This window comes from Halichoeres trimaculatus, unplaced genomic scaffold (assembly GCF_033239565.1).
Source record: "Halichoeres trimaculatus isolate MK-OKI-2021-1 unplaced genomic scaffold, fHalTri1.1 fHalTri1_scaffold_11, whole genome shotgun sequence".
NCBI classification, from domain to species: domain Eukaryota; kingdom Metazoa; phylum Chordata; class Actinopteri; order Labriformes; family Labridae; genus Halichoeres; species Halichoeres trimaculatus.
The window spans coordinates 19,724,696-19,751,703 of NW_027437189.1; the positions used below are offsets into that span (position 1 = coordinate 19,724,696).

Here is a 27,008-nt window from a genome sequence, read left to right on the forward strand (position 1 = left end):
GGTGTGGACAGCAGTCCTCCCCCCGTTTAAAGCATGTTGCTGACTTCAAATGTGATACAATCAGGGACCGTTGGAAATTTGAAAATCTGACGAGAACACCACTTTCCAAGTGGGTTTGTAACAGTTTGTAAATGCCAGACATTTGAAAATAAGAGCGTCTTTGAACGCCCCGCGGGTTTGGATCCAGATTAATCTGTGTTAATTTTTATAATGCGTTAATTTGCGGTGTAATTAATTAATCTAATTAACGCGTTAAAATGACAGCCCTACCATAAATGTTTCCGCACTGAAAAAAACTAGAAATAATCAAAAGTCTTGATTTTGTATTTATTCAAATTCCCATAACAAATGTTAAACCTGTCTGCCTCAGTTACTTTTCAGTTTCCTGTTTTTGACTGATCAAACTCTAGCAATGTTGCAAATGCCTGGTGAGATTTGCAGCAGTCTTGTACTAAAGTCAGTTTACTGTTTCCCATCAGCCTCTCCTCCAGACTTCACAGGAAACGTCCTCAGAGCTTTGCTCAAAGCCAAGGCAGGAACTACAGTGACTTTAGAGTGTAAACCCCAGGCCTATCCCATCGCCAGCATCTTATGGAAAAAAGGAAACCTGCCAATCCACACCAATGACAGGTGAGCTCTGTGTCTGACACCACCTGGAGGGAGAATATATCTGGGCTGGTGACTGTTCACAGTAGAAATGTATGCACATAATCCAGTCAGTATTTATTCTGTGTCAGAGAGTAGATGCATTTTTCATCATTTAGCACTATTTGGTCTAGACTCTAACTGATCAAAACTCTGCTCACACACTAGCTGCATGATCATGACACCAAAACAAATCTAGAGCTAGAGCTCCTCCAATGATAAATGATCCTTTGTTCTTGGGAAGTACGTTGTAAACCGCTCTCCTCTCTGTTGTTCTCTGCCATAGGATCACGCTTTCTCCAGATGGAACTCTGAGGCTTGCCAACGTGAGCAAGTTGGATGCAGGGAGCTATACATGTTTCGCCAGGAATAGATTTGGCATGTCGAGTACAACTGGAAGGCTCCTTGTAACTGGTGAGCACTGCTGTTAAATTGCAGTATGTTTGTGTCTTCTCACTTAGTAAGCAGAATTTGTTGCTCAGTATGGATTAAAGCAGGAGAGAGGTGCTGTACCGAGAGGCCTTGAGTCAATAACTGGTGGGTAGAAAACACAAACAAACTTTAGGTTTGGCTCAGAGGATGTTGTGAAAACTTGGGGAAGCTGCTCTCCTCCGAGGGCACAAAATCAGGTCTCTGCATAATTAAGTAGCATCAGAATAAGTTGGATTAATTTTTAAATTTCACTTCATCGTGATATATGTTTGACAGATTTGAAAGTTAGCAAAATCTTAACTAGGAAGTCGAATTAATCTTGTCCTCAATCTTATCTCATTGCTTTGTCTGGCTGGCTGCATTTCCCAACAGCTGCAATAATGCACTCAGAAAGTGTTTGAGAAAATACTCCATCATTGTTTTGCTCAAAGCAGTCGAAAACAACCAATTTGGTGCAACAAATGAAAGTGCCCTGAGTGGAAGCAATGAAAGTGTTACTGAGGAGGTGTTACAGATGCTGTTATCCTCAAGTGTGTGTTTTCTAGCGGAGTGATCGTCGCACGTTCTCTTGTTGGTTGGTATTAATCTGCTGACTTCTATTGTCTGTTGCAGTAGATGCAGAGGTCGGTGTTTTTTTTTTTTTAAATGACTGGTGTGTTTTCTAAAGCTGTAATGCAGTCAGCAACACAGTGCAATGAGCCAGACATTGATTATTACAAGCTCAAGAGCTGTGGGACACTATTTTACTCTTTACGTGACTTAGAAGGTAAGATGTTGAAGCAGCCCTCTTCCTTTTTAACCTTTTTGTTGGATTTTACTAATTATTCCTCCTGGCTTTGAAGCTGGGCAGACTCAGGTTAGTCTAGCATTATTATCTTAATATTAGCAAGTTGTCCTTATTCTCCTTTAGCCACACAAAGACTTTTTCACCTTTTTTACCAAATAGGGATAGGAATCGAAAACTGGCTCCTTTTGGGCGTCAATAAGAAATGTCTCAATCCATCAATATCATTAGCCTTTGTGCTCAACGATTCCCTTATCAATTCTTTACATTGTGCCGGAGCTGCCGGGCCTTAAGTCGACTAGTCTTCTGCAGCTATCTTAGCTTAGCAGTTAGATAACGTTTCCCAAGAAAACTCAGATTCAGGATTTTCTGCTTGAAATTTTCCTGAATAACTGACTTCATAAAGAAATGTACATTACTCTCTCTTAGGAGATTCATATTCAGTGCATTCGAAATGTTATAAATTACCTTATTTACCAAAATAACAAAATAGCGCAAGCGTGATGCTAACGTATATGGGAAACTGCATTGATATGCTAGCAGTTAGCATACATCAGCTTAACTTCAGCTTCAGAATAGAATTTCGACTTTCATCTCAGAAACATATCACATCAACTCTTTGTAAAAAATACTGAGAATTTCAAATGTCAAAAGCTAACAGTCAATTGAAAGGCTCATGGCTGACAACATAACTACAGAAAGCTTCCAAACAACTTAAACGATTGCTATAACCATTTTGAGACACTAGATGGCCTACTTGAATAATTAATTTATTACAACACTGTGCAACAACGTCCCATTGTGTGCAATTTTTATCTGTTTCTGTATAATTATGCCCAGAAATATCCAGACTCAGGGACCAATTAGATTTTATTCACTTACAGTATAAACTCAATTAAATGTTGTTGACACAGAAAACCTGTAAAGCTACTTTTTGTACCAAGAAAATTCACAACAGGAATTGATAAGGGAATCAATAAAGAATCAGATCGATAAGTAGAACCAATAAGGTCATGGGTATTGACAAAATCTTATCAATTCCCATCCCTATTACCAATGATCTCTAAATAAAATGTCCACAAGAGAAACCTAGTGGTTGGATATAATCACCTCAGTAAACTCGGTTTAGAGTGAGTTTAACTCACATGTTCAGATGTTTTTGGACTGTTGCATTCGTCTCGTGTCTATGTCCTCATGCATGTCGTAGTGATGTAACAGTCACCATCACTGGAAACTCCTCTTCCCCTTTCTTCATGTGAGCTGCTCTCTTTCCCAAACCAGAGTATTTTGAGCTGTGAGGGGGACATCTGACAGAGAAAATCTCTTGTCTGATTGTGTGTGTGTGAATGCCAAGTCCCTGAATAAAGGCGCCTGGATGTCCCTCAAATTTTTTACAAATGCTTAGAGTTCAGTTGTGATAGGTGCTCTCATAAGACCCTGCGCTCTGCCGATATTTCTTTGATGACTTGGTGTTTTAGTGAGCCGTTATTTTCAAATCAACAAAACATTGCTCACATTTTTTGGACGAGGCATCATATTCTGGGTGAGATTGGCAGCTGTCCCATCAGAAATGACTTCATTTTTTTTTCTGTCCTGGGCTAGATCCAACCAGAATCATTCAGGGGCCAGCGGACATGGAGATCATTGTGGGCGAGAGCATCGTGTTACCCTGTCAGGTCTCCAGTGACCCCGTCCTTGACGTTTCTTTCTCCTGGGCCTTTAACGGACAGCTCATCGCCAAGGGAGACGGTCACTTTGAGCTGGTGGGCGGGGTGAGTGACCTGCAGTCGTACTTCTTCAGAACGTGTGAATGGGCAGTTGGCACCTCTTCCCATCGTGCTTCACTTCATTCTTGCCATTAGTTAAAAGAGACAGCTTGTGGTTTGACATCATGGGATTTCTTGGATAGATTTACTGTAGCGTGTGGCGCTGCGGTGGGTGTGATAGCATTCTGATTTTGCGATCGTAAGAGTCTCCTCAGAGGCATGATAACATTCAGGATGTGAATGTCTCTTGGAGGAAGCGCTATTAGATCATTTTGCTCTTCCAAAAGTGCCAATTGTGCTTCTTTGAATTGAAACATGCCGGCTTGCTATGTCAAAATACACTCCCTACATAAAAATCACCATGTAGGTAATGTGTTAGCTGCTCAGCCATTGTGACAGGTTGTCATCTTCTTGAGCACACTTCTCCTACTCGAGCTCAGCCCTCAGAAGTAATCTATTTTTTAATACTTTGGCTGGTCCTGAATTCTTTTCAAATCCTACTTTGACATAGCCTGCTGCACAGCTCCTTGTAACAGAAAGGGGATACACATCATTAGAGGTGTCTTTTAAAGGAATGAAAGCATGGCAGAGCCCCAGATGACAAAACACTTTGAGAACACCCCTCACCCCTCTTTGGAGATTAACCATTCTTCTTGTGTGTTTGACTGACAATGTTCTTATCTGAAGAGACTCCATCCCCAGAAATCCTCAAATGTCCCCAGTCCAAAGAGATTATCAACTTAACTTTGCTGCTTCAAGGAATTTAATTTCCATAATTAAACCATGTTGGCTCCACTGCCACATTTTCCTGCCAATGCCAAGGGAAGATTTCCCCACTAATTTACCGTTTGCTGCTTACGGGTGTCCTCTCAGATGAGAATCTGAGGCGCCTTTTTTTTTTTTTTTCATCTCCAATAGAGTTAAAACCAGCTGGAGTCAATCGTGATGGCTTATTTGTTAGTTTTTCAAACAGTTCCTGAAGGTCATCATGAGGAGCCTTGCACAAAGCTTGTGAAAAAGCAGAGGCCTTGTTGGACACAAAAACTCAATTTTCTGCGTGTGGTATCTGAAAATTCTGGCCTTGATCCTCGCCATAGACAGAAGGATGTGACTCAGAGGTTCAGTCATTTTCAGATTTTTTTTTTTTTATTATTTGCGCTTTATGGCTTTGACTTCAAAAACTGTCAAAAGATATGTGTAATATCACTTCTTGGAAACAGGCTGGGTTTTCCTCTGCATAGTCCAAGCTAAATAACTGCTGGATCCGCAAACGTGTTTTGGCAGCGCTATTTACTGCACCTTATATATGCTTGACTACATTCTTTAATAAGCTGTCACAAGGTCTGTTATCTTCCATGCTACATAAAGCTTTCTCTCCTCCCTGGTAGAGAACAGCAGGAGATCTGATGATCAGGAACATTCAGCTCTACCATGCGGGCAAATATATCTGTGTGGTGGACACGGATGTGGAGAGCTTGTCAGCCGTGGCTGTATTGATCGTGAAAGGTAAGGAAACCTCACTGCTCTGCAGTCACTAATTAAAACAACCTGATTGTTTTAGGGCCCCTGGTTTTAAAAACAGATAGTCACGTAGAAATGTGGACCACAGGGACAAGAGTGCAGGACTGAGGGGCATTCATTGTCTGAAGTGAAGTGTCATATTCTTAAGTTTGTGTTCAGAAGTGTATAATCACCTTCCTTATAAAGAGCCCTCAGTCGGAGGTCTCCGTCATGAATTTCATGGTGTATGAAATGTTTTTATTGAAAAAAGACCAACCTAGCTTTCTTTAAAGGGCATTTTATTTTAAGTTTCATTACATTAAACTCATAGATTTTCTTCTCATAGAAGAAGTCTGCATCCGTTACATAGCCAGCAGGGAGCAAAGGCACATGTTAGAAACAGAAGCCTATGCTAGACAAGAAAGAGACATTATACCCAGTTGAAACATTTTCCTTTTGGGGTAATTGTCTCAATTTTTAGTTCTGAGTCTCAGTGTTAAAAGGTGGTCTGATTTGAGGTCAAATAGATCATGCAGCAAAACTAGCTTTATAGGGCATGGCAAGGGCATACCCTCAATTAACATGTGTCAAGGTTGTGTACAAACTTTTGACTGGGGTGATCCAGCTGGGGTGAATATTCATGCAGTGGTGGAATGAAGATTGTGCCCATGCATACACACACACACACACACACACACGGGTACATTATTTTTTTACCATTTCCATCTCCACTCATCACTTTTAACTGTTTTTTTAAATTTACTTCCTTGGGCATAAAAGTCTTCTAAGCTTGATCCTTTACAGTACTTGAATTTTGCAAGGGGCACTGTTAGCCCAGCAGTTTTAGCATGCTCCCCATATGCAGAGGCTATACTACACAACGCAGCAATGCCCAGACCATTTGTTGTGTATCTTACCCCATTCTCTACTCCCCCCCTGTCAGGCTTAAAATTACATTACATGTAATTACATTGCAATTACATAAATTACATTTTACAGAAAAGTTTCTCTTAAAAATTTTTGATGGCCTTTGATGGCGTGGCAAGTCATTTTTTAATAATTAGAGTACTAACTAAAAAGCACTCAAAGAGCACAGAGCTCAGCATATTGTGATTGTCCTACTTTAATGTTATACTCCCTTTCAGCAGACTGTTGTTAATTTGGTGTTAGTTGCAAGTTTGTACGATGATTAGTTACCTGACAGTGTTGATAACTATGATGACCCAGTACATATTTCATATTCCAGATCTTAGTATCCAGAATATTGTCAGGATCTGGATCGTACTTTTACATCTGTCAGAATTTATGGTGACCTTGTGTTGTATTGTTTTGCAAAGCAATCCGACTATTTATCGTTGAGTTACATACGCGATGAAACAGGCCCTATATCACAATGATAAAGAAGTTTAAAAAAAAAATCCTAGATCTAGACGGTGATCTGGATCACCTCCAAAATGTAATCACTTTTTCCTTATCGTGTTTTGAACATTTCCTGAAAATTTCATGACAATTGTAACTTTTTGAGTTATGTTGTCCCTGGCAGAGGTAAAGATAAAAGAAGTGCTACAATTAAGCAAAGAAAACCATATCAGGCACTTGCAGCCCATTCTAAATAGTCAGCATAAGCCCCACTTCTTATAGGGCAAATATCCACCCTGGCCTCCTCCTAGACGTACTCAGCAGCTACAGCACCCTTTCATCCAGGAAACAGAGATAGCAATACGAATCCAGCTTTATATCTAGATACAGATGCTACCATGGTTCCAAAAGAATGATGCCCAGCAAAATGCTTCAATACAGTTAAGCCACCAATTTGAAGCCCACAGTGGGTATGTCCACCCTGTTGTACAGTGTATGGTTCTCCTACATTCTTGACGAGGGGAGGTTAAGTAAGTGATTTTCAGTTGTTTTCTTCCTGCAGACTCACCACTTTGTCCCACTCCATCCTACCCTGCAGTTCTTTTTTACTCTTTGAGTGTAAATGGCAAATGGTCTTCACTCACATAGCCCTATTCTATGCAGACCTACAAAGCACTTTACAATTTGCCTCTTATCCTTCCATTCACACAAACACACACACAAACACACACAGCGATGACAGCTGAGCTGCAAGGCCTGCCCATTGGGAGCAACTTGGAGTTCAGTATCTTACTCAAGGACACTTTGACATACAATAGCTTTAAAGTGTGAGATAGATACAGCCACAAAATGACCCACAGTAAAGAAAAATGTCTATTCTCTGTGAGGGTTAGCAAATAAAGCTGTGTAGCAAAACATAAAAAAGTACTTTAAATATAATGAATGCCAAGGCATAATGTTCACTGAGCCTTATATAGTCAGATGGGTTTTGTTTGAGCTGGTGATTGCAGTGCAACAAAAGTGCTCATATCCACATGAAAATCTGGCTGGAAGTCATCAGAAACCAGAAAGTTTTTTATTCTCTGCTTATTTTTAGTCGCAGTCTCTTGATTACATCAAATAAGAGAAGCTGGCTGTTCTTTTAAATTGCATTCAGTGATGTTTCTGGAAGTGGAGGACTTGACACAACAGTGTGAACTACAGGAATATCAGCTATTTTCTCTTTCTTTGTCTTTCTCTTTGTGGTAATGACCAATTTTCCATATTGTGGCAATATACTTGACAGTGGAATGTTTAGATGCCTGTCTGTGCTCACTCATGCAGTATGTATTGCTCCAGAGAGACGCCATTGTCAGGAGCTGCATCAGCTCAGAGCAAAATAGAACAACGTTTGTTGTGTTTCTGTGAGTGGCAGGTTTGTATTGTGCTCAGAGCGAGAGGAGGGATGTCTCTTGCTTTGATCAATATGCCAAATAGCCCAGCAAATTGACACTACGCAAATATGCTAAATGTCAGATGAGGTGACTAATGGTTTCGGTGTCACGATTTGCAACGGTAGGATCCATATCTTTACCTCGTAAGGATACCCATGAGTGATTCAGCTTGGCATGCTGAAAATCTGTTGGGCTAATTTCATTAATAAGCGCTCCTTTCCAAATGACTGAGGACTAAGTAGAAATAAGGCTTTTTTTTCCTGCGGAAGCAATATAAAGGCCTTGGAAATTGATTGGCTCTGTATTGACTAGAGAGAAACTTGTCTATGACTCAGATTGTGCATTATTTACACTTCCTGCTCACGGCAGCTGTCATGGATGTCTCATCGCTTGGATCAAATGGCCTCAAATGTTGGGCGGTAAAGCATGAAGCTGGAAGGAAAACCAGTCAAGGAGGAAAAATAATGTTTTGTCTTCACTGTAGCTACAGATCTCACAGGAAAAAAAAATACCAGTTTTAATATTTTCCAGTCTAGCAGCTGGCCAGTCCAGAGGAGGACATTAACAATGGCTGGTGGCCAAGCAAAGTCACTCCGCTGTAATCAAATATTACTTGTCCACCACACTGTTTTTGTCCTGGGTTACTGTTACTGCAGAATTCCTCCTCTTTTGCACTCACTGCCTGATTCAGACTTCTAAATTGATCTCTTTGGATAGTGGTGCTACAAGCCGCTACTTCTGTCTGATATCATGCTATCAGCCATGCTACAAAATGTTGATGCTCCAGCTCTCAGCATTCTGTCTGCAAAATCGACATCAGCTGTAGCAGACACACTCACGAACCAGTGTATGATTATGATCTGTGCCGGCTTCTGTTGCTTTTAAAATTTTACATCCAAAAAAAAAAGGGAAAAAAAACAGCTGACCCCCCTTCAGTCACAGTAACCACTGAGGAGAGTGAACACTAGCTTTTTACCCTCTTCATATGACAAGCTAAAAGGTATCATTTTTCTTACTTACATGTCATTTACAGGGAAAGCTTGATCACTGTCTGTGATATTGTCTAAACACAGGAGATTATTAAAGGTCCCATGTTATGCAAAAATCACTTTACTTAGTCTTTTTGTGGGTCTTTGGCTTTCCTCCCAGCCCACAAAATGTGATATTTAATGACAAAAACCTGTACTTAGTAGCGCTTGTGAATGTAAAATCCTGACCTAAAATGAGCTGTTTGGATTTGGGGGATTTGCCGACATCAGCGGTTCCCTTTTATGACCAATCGGGAGTGAGTCTGACCCGAATGGTCCACCGGAGCAGATACCCCCGAACCCCCTCCCCGCCCACTCAGAATGCCAAAGTTGAAGAGCCATCACTGCTTTGTTTTTGGCTGTAAACAGCCACATAGTCCCATGCACAAGTTTCCCATCTCAGAAGAAGACAGACTAAGTGGCCAGAGTTCATTTATCAAGGAAATGTGCCAGCTACACTCAGTAAAACTGTGCATGTGTGTGCTAGTCACTTCATGGCCGACTGCTTTTCCAACTTTGGACAGTACAACAGAGGGCTAGTGAATAGACTGGTGATGTGGTCCCACTAAATCAGAGCGTTCTGAACAGAGGGGCTATGAGAGCCTGGAAACAATGCTGCTGTGCTTGATTTATTGGCTTTTTGGACCAAAACATGTTACTACCATTTCATGAAGACATCAATGATCCATATTAAACTGCAGAAAAGGAGCAGAATATGGGACCTTTAATGTTGCACAAGTAACAACAAAAACATGAAAAGTGCAGCTATACAAGTCAAACACAAAGCAAAGTTCAAAGTAGCAAGATAAGAATGCCCTTTTTCTTTCTTACCCGTCATTATGTGAGCAGTCATTCAGGCCCATTCAGAGGAAGTTTTTAAGGCAGAGGTACAGCACTTAGGATGCTTTCACACAGCTTGTTTGCTTTGTTTGATTCAGAGTTATAGATTAATGCATTTGTGCCTTGGTTTCGTTTAGCTTTAATGTATTATCACTCGGCTTTCCTACTCCTCTTCACTCTTTAAGAGTTGCTTTGTGTTAGCTATATTTTAAATATAGATTTGAAGTAATAATGCTGGAAGTCCATAGGAAATGAGATTTCCAAACCACTACATAGCATCTGTCTGTAAATTACTCAAAATGGTCTGTTCTAAAAATAGCACAAGATCCTAACTGAAATGAAACATGTTGGCGAGGTGGACTTCAAACTGCTCATAGCTCTGCCCCTGATTGGACTCTAGAGGGCTAACCAATCAGAGGGAAGAGGGTTTGTGGAGCAAAGAGCCTTAAAAAGACAGCAGCTAAACTGAAGGGATTCAGAAGGAGACTGAAAAGTTTTTTGTTTTTTTTACAAAACACCAGTGTAGGGAAAAAGGGATTGTTCTTCAACTGTAAGTCATGTAAAGCTTCTATGGGGGGTACGAGAGGGACAGTATTAAGTCTGAAGATAGCACAGATAAGGTACTTCCACCTGGATCATTTGGAGGATTTGTTCTGAAACAAGTGGTGTTTCCTTCATTTGTACAGAGTTTTTGGCAAGTAAACACAGCAATCAAACATTAGTACTAAATTAAGTCAGCCAGCTGAGACTGCCTTGAAGAGGTGGTCTCTGCTCACCTCCATTCAAACCATGAAGAAGTTTGTTTGCAGTGAGAACACAACCCAGCTAGCAGGCTAACGCTACTCACTGTCTCCATCAAAATCAGCATCAGCAGAAAAGCTTGTACCTGGTAGGAGAACATTACAAAACTCAAAGCACCTTCTCATATCTGGGTGGTTTCTTGGCCTTTGTGCAACACTGAAGCCTAAATGCTGGTTAGTCTGGTTAGCTAGCAAGCCGCAAAGTTTGGCCTGTGATGAATTGTACTTTGGCCTGCTTTCATGAACAAGTGAAATGAGCTGTAATGCAAACGTACCTTGACATGATCCCAAAATCTCTTAATCAGAGGTCAAAGTTGTGGTTCTGTTGAAAAAATGTGTGTTTATACTTATTTTTAGGTTGTTGTTGTGGAAACATCAACGTGTGAGTAACATGCAGCTGTTATAAAGCTATATGACCTTCCTAAACTCATTCAGCCTCTCTTACCCAGTTCTCTGGGAACTACGGCCACCATTGTCACGTTGCGTCTTTGACCCTTATCTGATCCAGAAAATTTAAAGGGACCATTTAAAACTCAAGTAAAAAAGCACAGAGCAGGACGTTTCTGTATGAGATAAGGATAAGGAAGTTCACTCTGCTTTTTTGGGAGATTTCCATAGTCTCATCCTTAGGGTTACTCCACCCTAGGTTTACATCACAATCCAAAACTTTAACCTTAAAACCTTAAACTGAAGAGTCTTGCATCAAATATACATAAAAAACATTATGAAACATCTGTAATCATCAGTAATTTACAGATAAATATAGTAGAATTTAAAGTGCATCCTCACTCCCTTGGATACAAAGGAGAAAAAGTAAGCAGCAAGAATACGTTTGAAAACACTCCAAGTCCAAGTACATAAAAAATTGTGCTTTAATACAATTCAGTCTAAGTACTCAGTTATTTTTCATTCCGCCATCAACAATAACATTTCTTCTTTGCAAACAAGCCCCATCCTGTCTGAATTATCGACAGCACATCCTGTTTTTATTGGAACTTCTTTCTATCCGAGCAGTTGTCTTGTGGTGTGTGTATTAAACCAAGCAATGGGGAATCTGATTCTGGAAGGAGATGTTGCTTTTGATTGTTATGTTTTTAATGCCATTTTTCAAAGCTGTGACCAAAACAACAATAAGAAAATCAATTCAATTACTGTTCACTTTTGAATAGAAGCAGAAATCTCAGACACAGTGCACACTGCTGTATAAAGCCAGAGGTAGGTGAGAAAACACAATGAAGAATTCATTACTCTGCGGCTGCTGTTACATGTGCTCAGAAATATCAAATTTTAATGCTAAGACAACTATTCCAGTGAAATAGGGATGGTTGAACTGTGAAAATGAGGTGTCAGTGTGCATAAGATGAAGCAGGGTGAGATCACTTAAAGGTATTTAGCTTTTTATTTTCATGCTTGTGCTGATACTGTAATTGCTCTTAACAGCAAGAGACACAGTTCTTCAATCATTTGAAACCAGCTATTTGCAGTTGCTGAGTATTTTTTCTCTGATTCTTTCTCTGTCCACTCCTCTCCCATCTCTGAAGGTGAACAATAATCACTGCTGACACAAAGATCACTTGGGTTGTCCTTTTTTTTACAATGACAATAGAAAATGTTTCAGATGCCACTCCACAGTGCTCCTCAGAAACACTCCACTGGGTGGTAGCAGCGACTGGAGAAGGTCATGTTTTACAGATTACATCATGGTTGTTAGCATTCAAACCACTTGGTTAGCACTTGTGCTTGTTTGACAATTGCATCACTCTGATCATTATCGTCGTCATCCTGGAAGACAGTGTGCAGGGAGACACTCAGGGACCAAAACACTGTACAGTGTGTTCCCAGAGTTTCATAAATGTTTAGTAGTGTAAATTGGAAATTTTTATGATATTGAATTAAAATCAGGATAATTTGTTAGTTAATTACCGTGTCTCCTACTTAAAAGATATCACTTTGCCCTGTGCCAACCTCACAATAAAAGCCCAGGCAGTCTGTCCATATTAATAACAGATTATTTGAGCAGCCTCAAGATACTGACAGCAACGTCCTCCCTGAGCCAATGAAATATAATTAAGAGGATAAGGAATTGATCCTTGATTGTCTGCTCCATTAATATGTATTAATGAGGCCAGTGTATTAAAGGTTTTTTTGATCAAGAGCTGCTAATGAGTTTTACAAAGATCAATACCAGCAAAGCCAGGGCCTTAAGGCCAACTGTATGTGGGCAGCACATTCAAAGCCTCAGTAAACAAGAAAAAATGTAGTTGGGGAGTTATTTATTTAGCATGCATGTGGAGCAGAGTATGATAAATATTTATATGCATGCACTCGCATATATAGCACATACATATGCCGCTTGAACCTTTTTTAAAAAAGAACCATGTTTGTCTTTGCAAAGCGTTGATTATGTATTGAAATAATCATTCAATATTTTAATAATTGGAATATTTTGCCTCAGATGAGGAACCACTTCAGAGGCGGTGAGGAGTGTGAAGCAGAGCTCGGGGCGTCATTATTCTGCGGTGTGTCTCACAGCTCTCCAGTGGTCTATTATTTCTGATGAGCTGACACATTCATTAGGAACAGGAAGCGGCAGATGAGGGTAAAGTAAAACATCACACTGCTTAATTGGTGGGATAATGAAAATAAATGATAAAACTCTGCGTCTTCGGGGCTGTGAGGTTCTTTTTCATCTTTTACCTTTTAATTCAAGCCCCTGCACCTACTTAGGTCTGCTGTTTCCTCGATCAATTACCAGGAGGAGCATGAAAGGGAAGGATTACAGGTTGGGTGAATATTGGAGGATAAATCTTGAATTAACTTTTAATTCCCTGTGAAGAGCATAACTTCTCCTCAAAGCTTAAATGCAAAGCTTTTTAAATATTTTTTTCTTCCTAACACTGATGTCAAATATGGAGGATCTTAAGTAAGCATAATGTCTTGTGGCAGTAAAGAGAAGCCGGATGCATTTTTATGCAAATGTATTTGCTTTTCATGTTTCCTCGCAGTTGCTAAACACATTCATATCCTTATTGTGTGGTTTGTCTGTTGCTCTGCATGCAGGAGTAGCTCACAGTGTCTGTTTCTGTGATTAAACCAGGCCCCCCCAGCCCTCCAGACTCGGTTACAGTGGAGGAGGTGACAGACAGTACAGCTCAGCTCGCCTGGAGCCCGGGCAGAGACAACGGCAGCCCCATCACCAATTACTTCATCCAGACCCGGACTCCTTTTACTGTGGGCTGGCAGAGGGTTAACACAGGTAGGCAGCACTTAGAGATGAATTTCATCTCACACCACATGTGATGTGATTCAGATACTTTGTGGATCCCCTCAGGGAAATTGTCTAACTGCTGGGAGGTCAGCGTGTGGGGTCAGCCACAGCAGAGGCCCTGGAGATGGTTGGGATTCAGGATTTACTCAAGAGAACTTGAGGTCAACGTTCATGCTTTTACATGATCTCATTTAAACCACTTCAGCGACCTTTACACCTGCCTTAACCAGTGAAAAAAAAATCTTTTCTTCAGCTCAAGTCAGTTTGGATGACATTTACTCCCTGCTCCCATGGAGGGTAAATGCATGGATCGTAGGTTGCTTTGAACACCCACAGATTGGGAACATGAAACAAAATGTTTTATCATCAGTATGTCTCACTGAGACTTTGCTTGTTTATAAACAAAGAATCACAAAAATTTTAATGAGTTGGAGTCATAACCCAAAAAGTTACAGTGCCTCTGTTGACCTTTTTTCACCCACTAAACAGAACCAAATTAACGACATGAACTTTTGTTTTCTGTAGACGCATTTTATTCATCCATAACTGTTTAAATTCAGAAAATACCACTTCTTCTTTTCTCATTGAATAGCTGAAGCAAGAATACTGTTAAGATGGCCACTGAGATATTGTGCGGGCATATTTTGTAGCAATGCTCAGAACTAATCCGGCTGGTGGAAATACCGTACAAGCAAGATCGCTAATGAAAGTGTTCGTTTCACTCCCTCAGTACAGTCAGCAGCAAATCTTGATTTTTATGGTTTTAGAGAGCGCTCTGACTCTTGTGTTTGAATTGGTTACCTTTTCTCGCTGTTCCTTCTCTATCTGCCAATCAAGTTAAAAATGCTGCAGGAGCCTGCATCATCACATACCTTACTTACACATAAATCAGCTCTATTAGTTCTAACTCTCATGACAGCAACCTCATTTTCTACTTTGGCCATCTGGCGCCACAGAGGACATTGCTGATGACCTGTACTGTCATTTGGGGGAAGAAAACAGTAGTGGTTAGTGTTTTCTCAAAAAGTGGCTTCACTTTTGGGAAGCTGTTGTGCTTTCCATTCATTTCTCTCTACGTATTCAGCCTGCAAGCAGAATTAGCAGTTCTTCGCTGACAGCATTACACAGTATTATTTTCACTGCTAACTGAGCAAAAATGTGACAGGAAAGGGGTCAAAAAGTTCAGTGAAACAAAATCAATACTTTCACTAACAAGGGATGAAACTTTAATGTATTCTATAAAGGGGTCACTTGGGATGATGACCCTTAAGATAATTATCAAATTATCAGCCAACTGTGTTACCCTTCAGCAATAACATTTAGGAATGGGTACTAAATTAGGTACTTTTATAGGTACCGACTGAAGTATGTTAAAAGTACTAGGTACCGACTCACGTAAAATCAAAAAGTACCATGTTTAGGTACCTAAACACAATCTTGTGACTGTGAGGCAGTGGAAGAGTAGGGGATTTTCCATGCTTGGCATGAACACAGCATTTCAAGGTTAAATATTGAAGAATAAATATGTTAAATAAAAAATTGAGATTTTGATATCAAACAAATTAATATTTTTAACCACATTAACTCAAAAAAGTACTGAAAATTGGTACCGTTGAGTACCGATACCAATTGCCAGGTACCGGGCATTGATACCATATAGTTTCAAATGTGAAAGGTACCCATCCTTTAAAACATGTTTTCATCCTTGAATTGATGTCAACATTTTCGAAGCTTCCAAAATTCAAAATTGTTTAGAATAATTGCATATGGTGGATATATGCTTGGAGGAACATCTTAGATGAACATTTTGCAGCTAAAGAACCAAAACATGTTCTTCATCAGGAACTGGTGGAGCCCAAAAACAGAGGAAAAAAAGGATAAATGTTGGACTAAATTATATCAGATGGATAATATGAATGAGTATAAATCCTAGCTGCTTCCAAGGTTGTTTGGTAATCATGTTGTGTAGAAATAAGCAAATTTTTCATGGCAGTTTCAGAATAGTCTGAAAGGGTTTAGATTTGTCTTTTAGATATGTTTATTTGTTGCAGTGGTGCAGAAAAATTAAGGTTGGGATTTGAGCACTTCTTTTGCACCCGAGATGTTACCATCAGAACGTTACTGCTGCAGACAGCAGTTCTCTCAACTCAGCCCTCTACCTTTCTTTACCCTTGTCCTCTGCATGTCACCCATGCTTAGCACAAGTAGCGTCGAGCAGCAACATTTAAGTGCCCTCTTCCCAGGTCACAGAGCTCGTAGCATTTTCACACTTGCACTTTAGTTCAAGAGTTTATTTGACGTTTTGCTGCATAGCAGAAGGTGAGAAGGGTAGAGTCTGTTTTCTGGATTTTTGGTCGACAATACAATCAGTGTATGAGTTTATGTCCTATCAGAGCTAGAGCTTGGCCTTATTTGTGCTGTAGATACTATTAAAACACTCAAAAAATTAATTTAGGGACGTAAGGAAATGTTAGGTTTGGACACCAAATAAGATTTAAAAAGGGTCTAAAATGAAAGTTTTGGTAACACAGATGTTCATGATTTCTACCATGGTTTAATACTCGGTAAATACATTCACACTTGGTATAAGTTTTGTAATCAGCAGTTCCTTCTTTTTATTTATGTGTATATTGTGTGCTTTTCCCAGTCCCTGAATTAATCGATGGAAACACTCTGACTGCCACTGTAGTGGATCTCAATGCTTGGGTGGAGTATGAGTTTCGTGTGTTGGCCAAAAACAGTGTTGGTGTTGGAGAACCCAGTCCTGTGTCAGTCAAGACCAGGACCGAGGACGCAGGTACAGTAAATTACATCTTCAGCTGGAAAAAATATCAAACCAAGATAAGCAGAAACACCACCACTGTTCTTCCTTTTTAAACTTTCTAGTGCCTGAAGTGATTGTATCACTGAGGTCTGATCAAGGTCTGTGTTGTGTAGTTCCTGATGCAGCGCCAGGTGATGTGGGAGGAGGAGGCGGAAGTAGATCTGAACTGGTCATCACATGGGAGGTAAGTCATCAGTCTTATGTTCGAGTAAGAAATTCAAAGAGCCTGTTCTTCATCTCTTACAACTTGAGCTAGACACTCAGTTGTTTCTGCTTCATTGAAGCCTCTGCTCTGTTTGCTTGTAGGTGTCATGAATTTTGGGTTAATTGAAGTCTGGTGCAGAATTTCTTAGTAATTTCTTAGTTAAAATGTCCTCATGTAATGTAGTACACACAAACAGAGCGCTTAATCCGACAGTTATTGTCATTTATGAGGCTTTGATCTGCTCTGATTTACTGTTGTTCAGCCAAATCCACTGTGCTTCTACCCAGCTCTGAAGTAAACCAGTCGGTAGCTGAAAAATAGTGTCGATATTGAAGAATTCATTAGTTTGCTACAGCTCTCTCATTATTTGAGTTTCTCATTTCATTAAATTCAGAAATAACTTTTTGTTCTAAAAGCTGCACAGACGTTCTGTAATGAGCTTAGTTTTTTCTTAATGACATTTTACTCCTCATCTCATTTCGTCAGGTGGGTCACAAAAGCAATTTGAGGGTGACACGAATCTTTTGAGCACTGGTGGTGTTCATGTCAGTCCAGCCGGGGGGTGAACGTGAGTGGTTTGTATATGTTTTAATATCACTATAGTTTTGTGTTTCACTCTCAGCCTGTCCCCGAAGAACTACAGAATGGTGAGAGCTTTGGTTACATCATTGCTTTCCGGGCCTTTGGAGATGTTAGCTGGACTCACGTGGCCACCTCTGCGCCTGGTGCAGCTCGATATGTGTACCGCAACGACAGCATCGCGCCCTTCTCTCCATTTCATGTGAAGGTTGGCACTTACAACAGCAAAGGACAGGGTCCCTTCAGCCCTGTGGTCACCATCTATTCTGCAGAGATAGGTATGAGACTGAATATGTGTGGGGTTCTTTGCAAAAAGCTACAAAGCTTTTCTGTTTTGGAAAAGGACAAAGATCATGAAAGTGGTTTTTATTGCATCTCGTAGGCTGAAAGCCCCGTATTTTATCTTCCTGCATCAAATAAAGATACATGCAGGGAAATAAATCTGTAGAAATCTTTCATATGTTAAAAAATAGAAGAAAAATTGGGGTAAAATTGCTCCAAATGTATCTAAGGAGAGGCAGATTGCCTCCAAATACCACCACTCTTTTGAACGGCTATTCCAAAGTGAGAAGCGCTTGGCATTTAGATCTATGCTACCTCTCTGCATGCTGAGAGGGGGTCAGTGTTTAGTGTAGTGCTAGTCTATTTACCAGCAGCACCTGTGTGTGATGATTCATCCATGTAGAGATCAACGAGAATGCCGCACTGTTACAAATGTAAAATGTGAGGAGATTTGTTCTGCTCGTCTCGGTGCCGTTTGAGGAAAGGCAGTAGCGCTCAGTCCCTTGTTGTCTGTTTTCAGAGCCAAGTGGGATGCCAGCAGGAGTTTGGGCCAGAAGTGTCTCAGCCTCTGAGATTGAGGTGAATTGGCAGGCTCTCTCCTTCACCCCTGAAAGGGTTCTGGGCTATGAGGTACATTTTTACCCTTTTAAATGGAAATAGAAATCACACACACAACACAATTCAAATGCTAGTCATCACCCCTGTCCTACCTCAAAGCCGACACTTCCAAACTCTGTGTTGCCATGGTAATGGCTGTTTCAGTTGGGGGGACTGTTATGGGCAAAATTATACAGTTCTTTGTCCCGACACGACAGGAAAACATGTCAGAGCGTTTTCAAGAGAACAAAAGAAAATTGCTTGTCCACATGCCTTTTCAGGTTGCTGTCAGTTTTTGGATATCATGATACAGAGCTCTATGATAGTCTACGCTGCAAAATACAGCAGACCTCATGTCAGAGTACCAACTAAAAGCTGTGATTACCCCCCCCTTCCCTTGTTTGTTTTTACAGTCTAACACTGCTGCATCCTGGGAATCGATCCTCAGCCTTGTAATTGTTCTCTAAATAGAATATGAATATTAAAGTATCACATTTGAAACCCCTTACAGTTGGTTTTATTCTATTTTTTCCCTCAAAACTGGGACAGCCTGATTACCTTACCTGCATACTTTGGGCTGAATAATGAGGGTGATCAAAGGGCTCTAAAGTAAGATGCTGTTGTTATTCTTTTGATCAATAAAAGCAAAGTTTCTTCAGTATTTCCATCTGGGAATGTACTTATAAAACATCAGGAGAACCCAAGGGATTTCAGCACCAGCTGAAACTAAATAATGATGACAGAGAAGTAGGCGCGTGGGGGATGGGCGTCTTTTTGAGACATTGTTTTGTCAGTTTTAGAGGCATAGGGAGTAATAACACAACAAAGTCAAGCTTTTGTGTGGTCCGACTCTAGATTTAAGAATAAATTTCTCGTCTCTCTGTTTCTCTACACATCTTTTTTATTTTTGCTGTTGTGATGTATTTTGAGTCATTTCTATGCCATCGTTATATGTTGTTTTTATCAATTACTGTTTTTTCTTTCTATTATTGTGAGCTCCAGCTTACCTGCTGGGGATTACAAATAAGAATTAGCCTTTTGGCTAACTCTGGCATATTTACTGGGATGATGCACTGAAATTTTCATTGATGTGCATTGTCCCTTTAGACAATAAAGATAAACTAATAAAAATAGTTATAAAAATAGTATAAAATTTTCCAAATGCATATCCTAATTAGTTGGATTTAAATTAGTAGAAAATAAATAATCTTGTCTTAGCAATGCAACATGGATTTATGTTTGTTAGTGCTGAAATGATTGGACAATAAATCTATTATTCTGGTGAAGAAGAAATCTGGACTGTTAATTTTGATAATTGATTCAATGTTTTAATCATGAGGCAAAACTGCAAAAGTGCTCTTCTCTCCTGCTTTTTGTGTTATGTTATTGTGAATAAGCACATTACAACAGTGCTTCTTTTTTTCATTCTGATGATGTCAGATACTTCATGAGGTGTTTTGTTGACTTTCAGTAAAAATAGTTGCACATTCTGTGAAGCTGCTAAAGCACATTAACAAAGGCTTTGTAATATCAGATCAAACATCCTCCTGCAAAGATAAAAGAAAACCGTGGTCTGACTTAGGAGGATATGCCCAGAGGTGATCATTTATCAACACCACATTTCTCCCAAGACATCAAACACAGCTACAAAATACCCTGTTCTGTTGGATTTGATTGAAAATGCATGCTGCTAATGTTCGTGTTTTGCTGCAGTCCAAAGCCATATGTCATGGTTTAATTCTACATGATGTGCTTTCTGTCTCAAACAGGTGGTTTATTGGGAGGATGACACTAAACCCGAGACCATGGGAAAGGTTAGGGTGCCCTGGAACCAAACGTCGGTCACAGTTAGCGGCCTGTCAGGAAACACGCAGTATTTTCTGACAGTCAGCGCCTTCAACACAGCCGGCACCGGGCCCTTCCTCCCTGCAATCAATGTCACCACGAAAAAGCCACGTAAGTTTAAGACCTTAGATGATCTGCTGTCCAATAGTTTGATTCCATAACTTCAAAACAAAACTTCTGATTGATACCAAATGAATGTTTTGCATTAATGGATTATAAAGAATGACAGGAGAGGAGAGGTACTGTTAGTGTATATACAGGCTGTGACTCAGTCAGTTAAGATTATTAGTGCCATGCTTTAGTTTAATAGCTTAACCTCTGGCTTTTGTTTCACTCTATTCCCTTTATACAACAGCTGTGCTAGCAGGATAGCAGTAGTAAATTGTAATTAAGGACAACAAGATTATTATTGTTATTATTGCTATTATTTTCTCAATCGTTCATAAGGCTTCAATTATACAATTAGCTCTGCGACTTAATTTGAACAGAGCTGATGCCGAGCAGCACAAGCGTTTTCCTGCACCCCTGTTACTTGATGTATCGCTCCCAAAAACATGGACTGCTCAACAGCCAACAGTGAAAAAGAGGCGCGCAAACAGTCCCGTGGCTCCTCTGGCCACATTACTTCTGCACATGCCTTGGTTTTGGTATTTATAAACTCACATCAAGGCAGTGCTTTGGCCTCAGTTTTCTTCACAGTGGGAGGAGATGAAGGTGTGCTGCCTATAATGATTTACAGTCACTGATGTTCTTGTGCCACCACAGACCAGGTATTTTGGATTTTATACATTAATATAAACACCTGCATTTGTCCTGTACAATGCTGGGGTGTTATGGTTGATTCTGGGTATCAGTTTGATCAAACCGGAAAGATACTATCTCCCATTGTGCTGATTAATGATGCCGTACTTCATATCAGCACTACTCAAGAGCCTCCTGTCTGATCAGATTAAAGGGTCAGGACTAACTGTATAATTCTTTTTATATCATGCAGCACCAGCTCAGCCACCACTGAATGTGGAATGGACCCTGATTGGCTCTCAGCTTTCTCTTTACTGGGAGCCAGTGGTGGCAATGGAGTCTGAGTCAGAAGTTACAGGCTACCAAGTGAGTTATATTTCCAAGTGTGATTCACAGCACTGTGTGTTTTACCTATTATGTATCAAACTGAGTGAAGCATTACCTGTTTGTTCTCCCACTCTAAGCTGTCAGAATGTAAGACTGTACGTTCAAATTTTGTCACCCACCTTGTTTCTCTCCTTCCTTTCAGCTGTCGTACAGGAGGCAGAGACACAATGAGGTAAACACACTCACAACAGCCAACTCCACAGCAGAGCTGACCCTCCCTGAGGAAGATGACGAGTACATCATCCACATCCAGACGCTGAGTGAAGGAGGGCTGGGCCCTGCCTCAGATCCCATACGAATCCACCAACTAAGTAAGCTTGTTGTTGTGGGGTTTGCAAGTTAAAGTGGTCAGAGGCAAAAAAAAAAAAAACTGTCAAGGTTTTTAGTCTAAAGCTGTTTCACTAAAATATGCTGACACAGGCAGTTGTAGGGAAACACAACAGAACAGCAACATTTGACATGCAGAATCACAGACACCTCCGGCTCTCAGAACTTTTTAATTATTTACCCTCTCTTGTAAATGAAGTCGCTTAGCACATTTTAAACCTGACAGGGACATTTTGTCCTCCGTTGACTCACCATTACCCCTGTCCCCAGCCACCCCTGTTGTGCTCTTCCCAGACTTATATTTCGCTGAAATATGCAGCACAATCCGTCTCTGTCGCAGGGGTTGACTTCCTCCTTTACTAGAAGCTGTTACTGTCCTCTGGGACTCAAGCTGGGGGTTCTTCGACTGCTCTAAATGGTAATTTGCATTGTTGATATTCGGTGTTGAACCCATAAAAACAGCACTTCAGAGAGATAGAATTCCACATCGGCTCTTCTTTTAAGTTTCTTTCGAAAAATACGCTTCAATTTCTCTTTCCCAAACAGTCTACAGATACCACTAAGAAAAAGATTCAGGTAAAAACATTAGTGGGAAAAACAGAGTGCTGTGGCTATGGAAACTATCATCAAACATCAAAAGTGGTGCAGAGAGGCTTTTTTCTCCATCTATAGTATATATTTATGACACAAGAGAGGGTTTTTAATTGGATATTATGTCTTTACGAAAAATATTTAGGTATCCATAAGAGCAATTTTACCATCTTAAATCATACATGAGAAACTCATAATGACAGCAAACTGCATCAGGCTTCTTGTCCCTGTACACCAAGCTCCTTTAATACCTTTTTTACTGATAGTCACAGCTATAAACCCAGCTGATAAGGGTTTTTATGCCATTTACAATAGCCTGGTTGTTGAAAAATGTAAGGATCTAAATGTCATTAATGTCTAAATAACCCATCAACCTTTGATTAACCTAACAGAGACTTAAGCTAAGAAATTAGCATTCCCCATGGGTGTCCTTGGCAAGACAAGTCCAGACATCCCTGAATGGCACTTGAAGTATGTAAAGGAGCACACAAATATATATATATATATATATATATATATATATATATATATATATATATATATATATATATATATATATATATAATATTAAAGGTCCCATATTCTGCTCCTTTTCTGCAGTTTAAAATAGATCATTGGTGTCTTCATAAAATGGTAGTAACATGTTTTGGTCCAAAAAGCCAATAAATCAAGCACAGCAGCATTGTTTCCAGGCTCTCATAGCCCCTCTGTTCAGAACGCTCTGATTTAGTGGGCGTGACCTTCATATGTAAATGAGCCACCGCTGATACCACCCTCCTCTTCATCGTCACTGAGAGCGGCGCCACGAGCTCCGAGTGCACAATGTTTAGAAAACAGCGAAGCTCGTTTACTGTAACATTACGGGCAAAAACAACAGGCTAACCACAGCTAAAGTTAGCATCCTGAAGCTAATGCAGAGACAGGGGGGACACTGAGGAAAAGCTCTTACATCTGCTCCACAGCACACAGCATTTAAAGTACTCACATTTCCAGGGTCTGAGGTTTGTTGGTGGATGGTTGGTAATGCGCCTGATTCAGGACCAGTCTATTCACTAGCCCTCTGTTGTACTGTCTAGAGTTGGAAAAGCAGTCAGCCATGAAGTGAGTAGACTATCTGCTCTAGTGGAACAATCAGGTCAGACTTGCTCCATATTGGTCAAAAAAGGGAATCGCTGGCATCAGCAAATCCCGGAAAATTCAAACAGCTGGTTTTAGGTCAGGGTTTTACATTCCCAAGCACTACTAAGAACAGGTTTGGTCATTAAATATCACATTTTGTGGGCTGGGAGGAAAGCCAAGGACCCACAAATTTCACTAAAAGGCTTAATAAAGTGATTTTTGCAACATATGGGACTTTTAGATATCTACATAAATATACAATGTAGATGTTACTTTCCTTTGTATGTTTTTTTTTTACTTTTTAACTTCAAAAAGTAAAAAAGTGTTTTATTATGGCCCAAAAATGCAAAAGATAATCAGACATACTTGAGCGCAAACCTCTGATCCAACCTTCACCTTGCATTTTGGGTATACTCTCCGACAACGCCAATGACATAAAAATGACCTCTTTGCTCATAATTCTGCTTTTCATGGCAAAAAAAACAAAATGCAACCACAACAAAAAACGACAGCCTCATGACTAAAACCGAAAGTGCTCAGCATGTTGCAATGCAGCGACAGTTTAAACTGTCTGTATCATGGAGGAAATTATTAAAATGCTACATATGAAAACAGATTTTATGAAAAGTGGGCTCTTGTGTTTGAATTCTTGTCAACTCTTTATTTATTCAGTTTAATACCTGATTTGATTATTTATTTTTACGCAAGTTTAACTACAGCTAAACCATGAAATGCATCAACGGGGGTTTCTAGGGACAGTTGGACTGCTACATTGTAATGTAGCAGTCTGAGAATACTGCATACTGGGAGTTTTTTTCCTGAAGTAGTGGGAAATCCCAGTATTTCTGGCATACTGCAGGTTTTGCTGTTTTTCACATACTGCATACTACATTCTACATTTTGACCAAATCAGTGTGTACTGCTAGTCGAGTAGGCAGTTTTGAAAGCAGCCATGGTCTGCCCCACATCAGCTCTGATCAGCTTTGGGCTCAAGGGGTCAGGTTGACACATGACACATGAGGAATGATGATTGGCGGGACATTGCTGTAGAAAAAATAAGTTACCCTGCCCCTTATTTCACTGCACACTTGTCCATAAAATATCTGGCCTGAGAATATAAAAAACATGTTTTTTGAGCACTGAACAGAAAATGAAAATCAATTTAATTTTAAACTTTTCTTATCATTTTTTGCCTATGAAAGAGAAAAACACATTGTTTTTATTTTTGATTCCATTGAATGTAGAATTAAAACAGTGCCTTGTTATTTCATTGTGGATACCTGTTTGTTAAAGGAAAATAGTGTGACTGTAAGATACACAGACTGAAACTGCTCTAACCCTGTGGTATCATTTGGGCATGAATTTTGCATGCCCTGAGATGCACTGAATACGAAACATTGAGACCTCTCTTATTTATAAACCCTGGTTACAGCCATAATCACAGGCATATATTCAGCTATCTTGGCCGCAGCTGGCCAATAAGATTTCAATGATTCCCCCAGTACCCTTTTGGATACTCTTCTGCTACCCAAGTATCAGCACTTCTCCAAAAATCTGCTTTCTCCAAGATTTGAGATTTTGCCTCTGTGTGTTAATGTGTTTTAGGTATGAGTGCCCGCGGCTCGAGAGCCTGGAGCGTGGACATCTCCCCCTTCTCCTTTCCCCTCGCCATCGCAATATCAACATTCAGGTCAACGTCGTGACACAATGAGAAACTGTTTTTCAACACTCTTATTGGCGTTTTTTCTTGAATTTGTGAAAGTTGCTGAGTTCTTCTTTTCTTTCTCTAATTTTGGAGGCGATCACGCGCTTTTTGACGGTGTACGTTTTTCGGGTATGTGGCAGCACACGAGTGGAGCGTGCTGTCAGACATTGGATTAACAGTAAACGCTTGAGCCCTTTTTTTTTTCTTTAGATAGGTCTGTTTTGATATGTCTGCTGGTTGGGAACAATGCTCCATTTCAACTCTTCTTTTGAATGATACAGATGCCTTACTTCCATTCATGTGCCAAAGTAGTTTCAGCCTTCTTGTTGTATTCGCTTATAGCTACATGCTTTCTTCAACATTTTATTCCTCACAGTTTCTTAATATTGAAGGTCTCAGTGAACCTGCAGAGGGTCGAACATAACAAGTTGTATTTTGTATCTTAAAATGTTTCTGTTTTTTGTCTCCACGCCTGAAATGGCGAGTCTGAACATGTTCATTCACCCGTGCCCGTGCCTTTGAAGATGCTTGTAATGCCATCACTTATAGACACTAGTCTGTGATACTCAGTGTTTCAGAAAAATACTGCAGCCAACCTCCATCTTTACGTGCTCCATTAAAGTTGGTTGTGTCCCAGATGAAACTCATAAAAAAGCTCACAGTGCCAGTGTTAGCCACTTAGCTTTTATCTTTTGATAGTGGAGAGCTGAATGTACCATGAGGGCTTCTACAGGTTTCAAGGCCTCAGACTGGTTATTGTGATAGCCCGCTTATTGATGGATCAGACTTTACACTGCTTTCACAAAGCTTTTATCAGCCTGTACACAGCAGCAGTCAGAGAGTGACAGAACTGCAAGTGTATTTCTTTCAGCACTTATTCTGAAAAGTCAGTCAGTTGTTGATGGTTGATGGTTAAGAAAATCAGCAACAATCCATCTGGTCATTTATCAAAGGAAAAAAGGCAAAGCGATGTATTTTTTGCATGTTTTTATCAAAAATCCATTCTTCTCCAAGCAATCAACTCAAAGGGTATTTTAATTTTTTATACCATGGCCACATGACAAGATACAGCTAGATGACATCAAAATGAAGAAGTCTGTTGTTCAAGCTTGTTCAAACTTACCTTTTCACAGTTCTAACATAAAAAACATAAGAACAGTCTATCTGTGCTGTTAAGCTTAACTTAACATTAACTTGGAGAAGTTATGAAAAACACCAGAGAGCATCTGTGAACTTATTTAATTGTGCTTGTGGGGTTTTTTTTGTTTGTTTTTTTTTGTCTTTTTTGAGTGTGTAAGTAGCCATCAAATATCAGTAGAGGTGCGCAGTAGATGGTCCAGCAGCTTTGGAGAACTATTTTTGCAACTCCTAAAACGACAATCAGACCATCACACCTCGATCCAGCCATGACTGATGGGCAGGTGTGTTGATGTGAGAAAGCCAACAGGGTTCAAGCTCCTGCTCTGTGTCTATTTCTTAATTTTATACCTTGCTTATGATTATTATTATGATTTTTTCTTTATATATATATATATATATATATATATATATATATATATATATATATATATATATATATATATATATATATATATATATATATATATATATATATATATATATATATTATTTTTTTTTTTTTTTTTTTTTTTTTTTTTTCATTTTATTTATTTATTTTGGTCTGTTACACAACACCTGCAGTTAGCCACTATCACTATAGCCTCTGTTAATGGGGCTTAAATGCATCCTAACTGCTGGGCCAAAGTGCCCCCCTGGGCTTTGATATCTTAATAAATCCCTGTTTATAAATACATCAACATCAAAGCAGCCTGACAGTCATCCTTATCCTGCTGTCATCAAAAATGGCCATGTTCTCATAACTATCAACTTTTCACTATAACAGATTCTCCTTGTTTGGAGCACATGCAAAAATCACGAGTCAAAACCAAGT

General features: G+C 39.8%; 1 protein-coding gene across 2 annotated transcripts in view; it reads left to right on the forward strand.

Annotated features, from left to right (window-relative positions):
• Positions 1–26,547, forward strand: part of cntn3a.2 (contactin 3a, tandem duplicate 2) — a 46,748-nt gene extending 20,201 nt beyond the window's left edge. The window contains exons 11-23 of one of the 2 annotated variants that reach the window (XM_074680981.1): positions 480–630; positions 932–1,059; positions 3,464–3,633; positions 5,016–5,133; positions 13,685–13,843; positions 16,503–16,652; positions 16,742–16,863; positions 17,507–17,741; positions 18,266–18,375; positions 20,112–20,298; positions 21,182–21,294; positions 21,458–21,626; positions 24,958–26,547. In XM_074680981.1, the coding sequence (XP_074537082.1) occupies positions 480–630; positions 932–1,059; positions 3,464–3,633; positions 5,016–5,133; positions 13,685–13,843; positions 16,503–16,652; positions 16,742–16,863; positions 17,507–17,741; positions 18,266–18,375; positions 20,112–20,298; positions 21,182–21,294; positions 21,458–21,626; positions 24,958–25,055 (1,910 nt within the window). In that variant the 3' untranslated portion in view covers positions 25,056–26,547. The remainder of the gene's footprint in view (positions 1–479; positions 631–931; positions 1,060–3,463; positions 3,634–5,015; positions 5,134–13,684; positions 13,844–16,502; positions 16,653–16,741; positions 16,864–17,506; positions 17,742–18,265; positions 18,376–20,111; positions 20,299–21,181; positions 21,295–21,457; positions 21,627–24,957) is intronic. The other variant, XM_074680982.1, reaches the window with a different exon arrangement.
• The last annotated feature ends 461 nt before the right edge of the window (positions 26,548–27,008 follow it).